The sequence below is a fragment of the Sapajus apella genome, unplaced genomic scaffold (genome assembly GCF_009761245.1).
Source record: "Sapajus apella isolate SASKATOON/1434 unplaced genomic scaffold, GSC_monkey_1.0 scaffold45, whole genome shotgun sequence".
NCBI lineage: Eukaryota > Metazoa > Chordata > Mammalia > Primates > Cebidae > Sapajus > Sapajus apella.
Genome location: NW_022436985.1, coordinates 10,936,305 through 10,945,417, shown reverse-complemented (window position 1 = coordinate 10,945,417; position 9,113 = coordinate 10,936,305). Strand labels below are relative to the sequence as shown.

General features: G+C 45.4%; 1 protein-coding gene across 2 annotated transcripts; it reads right to left on the bottom strand.

Moving 5' to 3' along the window:
- Positions 1-447: 447 nt before the first annotated feature.
- On the bottom strand, positions 448-6,377 carry CUNH4orf36 (chromosome unknown C4orf36 homolog). Of its 2 annotated transcripts, none has more exons than XM_032239686.1 (4): positions 6,245-6,377; positions 5,432-5,569; positions 1,097-1,251; positions 448-873 (listed from the first exon to the last, which is right to left on the bottom strand). In XM_032239686.1, exons 2-4 carry the CDS (start codon positions 5,494-5,496, stop codon positions 740-742), a joined length of 354 nt encoding a protein of 117 aa, XP_032095577.1. In that variant the 5' UTR covers positions 5,497-5,569; positions 6,245-6,377; the 3' UTR covers positions 448-739. The 2 variants fall into 2 exon arrangements, with proteins under 2 accessions (XP_032095577.1, XP_032095576.1); XM_032239685.1 differs by lacking the exon at positions 6,245-6,377 and adding an exon at positions 6,062-6,215.
- Between the last annotated feature and the right edge of the window lie 2,736 nt (positions 6,378-9,113).

Below are 9,113 nucleotides of genomic sequence, written 5' to 3'. Positions count from 1 at the left end.
TCCCACCTCAGCCTCCCAAGTAGCTGGGACTACAGACACACAGCACCATGCTCAGTTAATTTTTTAATTTTCTGTAGAGACCAGGTATCTCTATATTGCCCAGGCTGGCCCCAAACTCCTGGGCCCAAGCGATCCTCCCACCTCCCACAGTACTGAGATTATAAGTGTGAGCCATCACCCCCAGCCTGACAATTTTTTAGGCGAACAAAAACAAAGTAAGCTCTACTTGCTACTTTAAAGAATCACATGTGAATATTCAATGATGTTTCATTGAAAATTGGAAACAAGAGAGAAACTAAAAATGAAGTTTATCATTTTTTTAACCAAACAAAATGCTTCAGTTTATCATTTTTAAGAGAATTTCTCTCTTGCCTTGTTTTTGGTCCCTTCTTGGGATTCAAAGATGCGTATTCAAAATGTCTCTTGAAAACAATGCAGCTGACAAGAAGGTTCCTCTCCTTTTAGTGCAATTTTACAAAAATTAAAATGAATAGCTCAAAAGACTCAACTCCAAATGCATTTTCATCTACTTACAGTCGCTTGTGATACAGGGAACAAGAGTATGTCAGGGACTCAGAAGATCTGTCAGAGCTGCCCACTAACCCACAGCTGTGGGCGGTGGCCCATCCGCCAGTGGGCGTTCAAATATCTGCCCCGAACTTTACACAGTGGAAGGTCCACAGACCTTCATCCCTTTGGATGCAAGAGACAGAGTACAGATTTAGTCATGAGCTGACTGTCATTTAGATGGAAGAGGTCTTCTCAAACCGGCTGGCCTTTCCCTTAGAAGAAGCTGAATTTCCTCAGATATATTTTCTTGACATTTAAGTTTACAGAGACGCTTCACTTCATACTCCCTTTCAAGTTTGATGGCTGAAAAAGAAAATATACAAAACAATCTGACATTTTTCATCAGGCATAACTAACTCAAAACTGAATATCATACAGCAAAATCCACATTCTTGAATGATAAATGAGATGACACAGCTACAAAGATAGAAGGTATGGGTGTAAATGCACAGATTTAAACATTTCTCTGATAAGCAAATGACACACACAACTAATAACTTAGGAAAGCAGAACTTAAAGAACTTACATTCTGCAGAAGGGAGCAGTCCATCTTTAACAGGGTTACATTTTGTGAGCTGCACAGAACGACCAAATGAAATTTCTTCCAAGAAAGGCAAATTGATATTGGCTAGGTTCGTGTACCAGGTCTTTGTAAGCAGTGCAAGATCCCAAGGTTCGTGTCTGGGACAAAAATTCATTATTCATTCAATAAATATTGGTTAAACGCCTACTATGTGAGATGCAGAAGACATTAATTCTCAGTTCAATTTTCCACGAGACATTTTGGTTTATGGGGGGGATCAGGGGGAGGTATTCAGAATTTTCCAGACAGGAGAGGGAGATTTATATTAGCTAATGTAGAGATCATGCTGAATAATGGCCAGAAATTATGCCAGGAACTTTGATTCAGCCTCCATGGAGTCAATCCAATCTTTCCATGTAAGAGGATGTAGGTAAGAACTGTAAGCTCCAGAGTCTTTTGTAGCTCATAAAAATGTGGTCATATTGACTGGGCACAGTGGCTCACGCCTATAATCCCAGCACTTTGGGAGGTCAAGGTGGGCTGATCACTTGAGGTCGGGAGTTCGAGACTAGCTTGGCCAATATAGTGAAACCCCATCTCTACTAAAAAAAAATCAAAAATTAGCTGGGCGTGGTGGCAGGCACCTGTAATCCCAGCTACTTGGGAGGCTGAAGCAGGAGAATTGCTCGAACCGAGGCGGTGGAGGCTGCAGTGAACAAAGATTCTGTCACTGCACTCCAGTCTGGGCGACAGAGCAAGACTCTGTCTCAAAAAATATATATATATGGTTATATTAAAAAAGGAAAGAAGGACATAATCATATACTAGCAGGGTACTTGGCACAGGCCAGGCTTTGTGTGTGCGATCTGGGAATGGGGATGAAATTCCAAACTACAACATTCAAAATAACTGCTATATAACCACTATGAATGTTTAAAAATTGTTTTCATTCACCTAATTCTGAAATTTGAAAATATCAACTACATGTTTCTCATCTGCAGTCAATATGAGTTCAGCCTCATATGCGTGAAGAAAGTGAAAGACCTGCTTTGGCCCAGGCAGGGGAAGTGACCATGTTATACCAGTCACCCCTTTGTTTGCCTGTTCCAGCTTCCCGATACTTCATCATCTAACTTTCAGGAGTGACTTAGAGTCTACAATTATTATAGATGTACTTGAACAAGTTACAAAAATGCATAAGAAAGTTCATTGAAGTGTCATTTGTTGGGCGCAGTGGCTCACGCCTGTAATCCCAGCACTTTGGAAGGCTAAGGCAGGTGAATCATCTGAGATCAAGGAGTCCAAGACCAGCCTGGGCAACACGGTGAAACCCTATCTCTACTGAAAATACAAAACTTAGCTGGGGGTGGTGGCAGGCGCCTATAATCCCAACTACTCAGGAGGCTAAGGCAGGAGAATTGCTTGAACCCAGGAGTTGGAGGTTGCAGTGAGCCAAGATCACACCACTGCACTCTAGCCTGGGTGACAAGAGCAAAACTCCATCTCAAAAAAAAAAGAAAGAAAATCACCTCACCTTAATATTTATCAAGAAGAGCCTGATTAAACAAACTGTGGTCCATACACGTAATGAAAGAATAAGGACTTTGTTGATTTGGAAAGATAAGCAATAAAATAGTTAATGTTTATATAGCACTTACTATTAGGTACTGTTTTCAGCAATTTACACACAGGAACTCATGTAATTACTATAACAACCCTATGAAAGAGACAGGTGCTACTACTATCCTCATTTTATAGATTAGAAAACTGAAGAGTAGGCTGGGATGCTGGCTCATGCCTATAATCCCAGCACTTTGGGAGGTTGAGGCAGGAGGCTCCCTGGAGGCCAGGAGGTCAAGACCGGCCTGAGTGATGTGAAGAGATCTCATCTCTACAAAAAATCAAAAAATTAGCTGAAGGTGGTGGTGTATGCCTGTGATTCCAGCTACAAAAGAGGTTGAGGCAGGAGGATCACTTGAGCCCAGGAGGCTAAGGCTGAGGCTGCACTGAGGTGATAGAGTGATATCCTGTCTCGATAAAAAAGATCTCCAGCTGTGCGTGGTGGCTCATGCCTGTAATCCCAGCATTTGGGAGACTAAGGTAGATCACTTGAGGACAGGAGTTTGAGACTAGCCTGGGCAACAAAGTGAGACCCCATCTCTACCAAAAATAAAACAAATTCACCAGGCGTGGTGGCAGGTGCCTATGGTCCCAGCTACTCAGGAGGCTGAGGTGGGAGGATTGCTCAAGCTCAGGAGATGCAATTGTGCCACAACATTCCAGCCTGCGTGACAGAGTGAGACCCTGCCAGGAAGGAAGGAAAGAAGGGAGGGAGGGAGGCAAGGAGTGGGGGGGGGGGAGGAAGGAAGGAAGGAAGGAAGGAAGGAAGGAAGAAGGACGGAGGGAGGGAGGGAGGGATGAAGGGAGGAAAAGAGGGAGGGAGGAAGGAAACAAACTGCGGAGCAGAGAACAACTTGCCCAAGGTGACAAAGCCATTGGTTGTGAAGCTGAGATCTGAACCTAGGAAGTCAGACTCCAGAATCAGTGCTCTTACCTAATAGGCTATGCAAGATATATTGGAAGGTGGTGGGCAGAGCAAAGTTCAATACCATTTCATGTGTTAAAAAGACATGTGTGTGTGTATACGTGTGTGTGTCTTGTGTAGCCACAGAAATCCTAGAAAACATATAAGACATTTTACCTCTGAGTGGGACCAGGAATGGGAATGGGGAGGGAGAGCATTTTTATCTTCCTGTCATATGTTTCTATACTGCTTGAAAGTTTTCAGTGTATTGTTTTCTCAATCTTTTAAAAACACTGAATCACAAAAAGCCCCAGGTAAGGAGTTACCTTGGCAAATGAATTCCAAAGAGCACTACTACCATTCTGTTCCTCTTGACTTAGCTATTCTCATAAATAATATGATATCAAATACTTTCTTGAGAGAATGAAAGAGAAAGCCCTGCAGAGATTGTTCATGATATAAAATTCTGCATAAGCAAAACCACGGAATCAGTGCTTTAAATCATTCTCCAGAAATAGGAGTATCTTCACTAAAAATTACATTTGTAATGATACTTAGTATAATGGTACTTGCCTGTAGTTCAAGATCTAAACACATACTAAACTGACAAAACTAAACAAAATGCAACAGTGAGTTTTCTCTGAATTTCCTACAGCTCTGGTTTTATAACCCCACAGGGAATTCTCATTTACTTCATAGAATATTGTTTAACAGACAAATTCAGTTGACGCCTAATGGTAAACATGTCATAAGCTGTGACAGAGAGATTAACAGAACAAAATCAAACATTTAAGAAAGGAAAAGACCATCTGGTCACGGTGGCTCATGCCTGTAATCCCAGCACTTTGGGAGGCCGAGACAGGATCACTTGAGTTCAGGAGTTTGAGACCAGCCTGGCCAACATGGTGAAATCCTGTCTCTACTAAAAATGCAAAAATTAGCTGGGCATGGTGGCAGGAACCTGTAATCCCAGCTACTTGGGAGGCTGAGGCAGGAGAATCTCCTGAACCTGGGAGGCAGATGTTGCATCAGTGAGCTGAGATAGTGTCACTGCACTCCAGCCTGGGCGATAAAGCAAGACTCAAAAAAAAAAAGAAAACAAGACTGCCCTAGGATACCACAGAGTGGAGCTACTTATGTGGTTGCAACATGTGTTCACTATGCGTTCACTGGATGACAGGCAATGCGCAAGTTCTTTACCTACACAACTTCATTTATAGTCCACACCGCATACCCAATTGTTATATGCATCCTGTAGATGCAGAGATCAAGGTACAAAGAGGGGTGGCCTTAGGGAGCCAGGGGCAGGGCCAGGATGACAGTCCAGGTCTTCTTGATTGGAAAGCATGTGTTGTCCATCCACTGCCTGCCAAAGTATACAGGATTCAAAACCGACCCTTTGTACCAGCTAATTAGGTGCTCTGTTAAGATACATCTGACAACAGGGCTTTTTTCTGGAAGATGTGGAGAATCTAAACAAAGTTTTTTAAAAGACGTAGGTGGAAGCAGAAAACGCTGTCTTAGAACAAGAAGACTCCGAAATCTGGCATTTCCTTACTACAGAACTGTGACTTTGTTCAGACTTTCCTGAACCTCAATTTTCTCACTTTAAAGTGTTGTGTTGAAAGACAAGGAAGATAATTAACTTATTCTTATAAAAGCAGTTGCCTTTTTTAAAAAAATCAGAACCCAGACACCTGAAAGTACTTCGTATAGCCCAGTATCTCATGGGAGCACAGTGTTCAGTCGTTTTATTTAGCAAAGATACTCCCCACCCCAATCAATGATTACCCTGATTTAAAAAAAACACTTACACATTATAACAACGGCCCCGCAAAATGGTTTTCACTGTGTTCTTTCTTGGCAATCCATAAGCCATGTCGAGTTTTTACAGTACGATTTCCTTATATAGGTGCCTGATGGAATGTCACAGATAACTCTGTTCACTTTACCTGAAATGATTGCAACGCACCTAATTAATGCCTCTTATGTGAATATTTTGCTGTCAAATAATAGGAAAAACATATCTGAATGTCAGAAAGTCCTTAATGTGTTCATTGAACTTGAACCCCAAATGTAAAACCGTGTTCTCGTTCATTTTCCATGAACTCATTTTTTTCATTTCTTGCCACCGAAAAAGGAGAAAATGCCAGGTAAGTTTCGTCATCCTGAGACAAAGTTTCGGCGTCGCGCACTCTGCCCTTGCCTGAGCCTGCCAGACCAGCCCCAGCACCGCTGTGCCAACGTGTGTCTGATCGCGGCCGCGCTCAGCTACCGAAGGCTCCGCCCGCCCCGGCCCGGGCACTTGCAGCGGAGCACAATCCTCCCCAGGCTTTCTTTCGCTCACTCAGAACCCTCAGCACCGCTCCCGCGCCCCCGCCCTTGCGCGCCGACTCAGGGCGAGTCGGTTTCCCTTCCGCGGACGCGCAGGGCCCGGGAGGAACCGGTTCCCGGGACAGGTGGGGGCCTCGGCCGCCCGCAGAGCCCGCGGCTAAGGGACCGGCCTCAGCCTCGGCTGCTTCCCACGCAGGGGCCCCACCCGGCCTCCGACTCGCCGGGAACGCGCTGCAGGCGCGGGGCTTCCAGGGTGACGGGTTCCCGCGAGCTGGCGCCGGCGGCCTGGTTACCGGGGCTCGAGGGGCTCGGAGGGTCGCAGCCGAGGGGCGGAGGGCAGAGCGCGCCGGCTAAGCGCACAGGGCGGTGCACACACCTCGGAGCCGCCCCGCGGCCTCCTTCCCGCTCCCGGCGGGCGCCGAGTCTGGGGCGCCCCACGTCACGCCAGAACCTCAATAAAGGGCTTTGTGGGGCCCATCCCACCCACCAGGGGTCCGCTCTCCGGTGACTAGGCCGGGGCAGGCCGCGCTCTCGGAACCCAGCCAACTAGCCAAAGAGAGGGCTGTAAGCCAGACCTTTCCTGGGAAATATACGTTGCTTTCCAACGTACGGGGGCTGCATCGAAGCTCTCTGGACTTCTTTTGGGGGCGCCATTTAAAGAAATGCGCCCAGTCCTGGCTGCTGACATCTGGGGAACCGGGAACCAAAGCCCTGTTGTCAGTGTCTCATGCTGCAGTGGGTGAAGGCAGTGAGCTCAAGGCCCACGTGTGATGTTTTAGGTGTTCGTGTTCAAAGCAAGGCAAGATCAGATTCTAAAGCCATTATTACACTGTAGTGATTCCATATTTCTTCATCTGAATACATCAGATGGCCACCCCTTATGGTCAAATTAAAATAGCTTACATTTCCATTTTGAGTGAGGGTTTTGGTGTTGGAACTGGTTTGGAATTCTAGCTCTGCCACTTAAGATTTAACAGTAAGATTTCGCATATGTCACTGCTCTAAGCCTCAATTTCTTCATATAAAACAAAGATAATGCTCTATATCTTAGAGGGTTGTTGTGAAGATTAAAGATCCTGCCCTGAGATTTTCCGCCACGCAATAAGTGCCTAATTGATTGTGAGCCTAACAATAACTTTATGAAATAGGCAAGAGGGATACTACTCATTATTCCAATTGTGGAGCTGACGAATGGGTTCAGGGTGGCTAAAGGACTGCCCAGAGTCACGTGGCAAATTAAAAAGCCAACTTTTAAAGATAAACACAGATGCGCCAGGCGCGGTGGATGGGCCGGGCACGGTGGCTCATGCCCGTAATCCCAGCACTTTGGGAGGCCAAGACGGGAGGATCACGAGGTCAGGAGTTCGAGACCAGCCTGGCCAATATGGTGAAACCCTGTCTCTACTAAAAATACAAAAATTAGCCAGTTGTGGTGGCGCATGCCTGTAGTCCCAGCTTCGGGAGGCTGAGACAGGAGAAGCGCTTGAACCCGGGAGGGGAAGGTTGCAGTGACCCGAGATGGCCCCACTGCACTCCAGCCTGGGTAACAGGGGCAAAACCCCCTCCAAAAAAAAAAAAAAAAAAAAAAAAGATAAACAAAGTAACCTTTCCACCTGACATGCAACCTCTGATCCTTCTAATTAGAATAGGCTTGCAGGGCTGACCCATATTTCAAAGGTGCTTTTGTGCCTCCCATAAACTAGAAGGACTTGCTCGCTCTTCAGCATTTCTGCTCTAGTACCAATGAAAAGTGAGCACCAAGGAGTGACAGTGGGTGTTTTCTTTCCACAAAGAATGTTGAAACCCTCAATGGATTGTGAGGCCAGTGTAGTAGATTTTGGCCTGAATTTTAAAAAAGAGTTAGCATAGGATGGCAAATAAAGTACATCACACAAATCAGTGTAAGAAGGTATTGTTCTGTGGCACTTTCATTTCCGTCATACGCATATACACATAGGTGTGTTTGTGTGTGTGTATGTGTGTGTGTGTGTTCAGGCTCAACGTAAAATACAGTCCTTAAAATGGGTCTAAAAAATTTGAAAGGCACTTTCTTAGGTGATTTTATTTCAGAGATGAAAAAACAGAGACAGAGGCTGCGCGTGGTGGCTCATGCCTGTAATCCAAGCACGTCGGAGGCCAAAGCGGGCAGATCACCTGAGGTCAGGAGTTCAAGACCAGCCTGACCAACATGGTGAAACCCCGTCTTGGAAAAAAAAAAAAAAAAAAAAAAAAAAAAAAAAAAAAACAGAGACAGAGATAGGGGACAGGCCACCTTAGAAGTGAAGATCCTCATGGTTCCATGGCGTGTTCTCTTTTTCTAGATGTAGAAATAGATCCAGGGCCACACCAGAGGAGGTCAGGCCTGTGATTTCTCTATACAGGAACTCCATTTCCAGCATATTTATAAAACTCCTGACAATTGTGTTATTTCCTGTGTGAATCACTGTGAACAAATATGGTGGACAGTGTATGACTTCTGAGATGAGGTCATAAAAGTTATTGTGATGGTGGCTCACACCTGTAATCCCAGCACTTTGGGAGGCCAAGGCGGGTGGATTACTTGAGGTCAGGAGTTTGAGACCAGCCTGGCCAACACGGTGAAACCCCATCTCTACTAAAAACACAAAAATTAGCTGAACATGGTGGCACACGCCTGTAGTCCCGGCTACTCGAGGTGGAAGCAGGAGAATCACTTGAACCGGGAGGCGGAGGTTGCAGTGAGCCAAGATTGTGCCACTGCACTCCAGCCTGGATGAAAGAGAGTCAAAAAAAAAAAAAAGAAAGAAAAAAGAAAAGAAAAAAAAGTTATAGTGGCTTCCTTCTTGTGGTCTTTCTTGGGTCACTCACCCCAGGAGAGACTGGCTGCGATTTGAAAGAACACTCAAGCTGCCTTATGGAGATATTCATATGGAATTGAGGCCTTTGCCACCAACCATGTTGACTGAGCCATCTTGGAAGCAGATTCTCCAAGGCCCAGTCAAGCCTTTAGATAACTTTAGCCCCAGCTGAGGTCTTGGCTGAAACTTCATGAGAAATGCTGAGCCAGAACCACCCAGCTAAGTCACCCCAAGATTCCTGGCTCTCAGAAAATACGGGATAATAAATGTTCATCATAGTTGGCCATGGTGACTCTTGCCTGTAATCCCAACACTATGGGAGGCT

What these genes read in the sequence shown, in the direction of transcription:
- CUNH4orf36 (XM_032239686.1), bottom strand. Translation starts at nt 5,496, where the DNA reads ATGGCTTATGGATTGCCAAGAAAGAACACAGTGAAAACCATTTTGCGG. An exon ending in CGGGGCCGTTGTTATAATGT is followed by an intron (nt 1,252 to 5,431) that starts GTAAGTGTTTTT and finishes TTTTTGTCCCAG; the next exon opens with ACACGAACCTTGGGATCTTG. An exon ending in ACTGCTCCCTTCTGCAGAAT is followed by an intron (nt 874 to 1,096) that starts GTAAGTTCTTTA and finishes TTTCTTTTTCAG; the next exon opens with CCATCAAACTTGAAAGGGAG.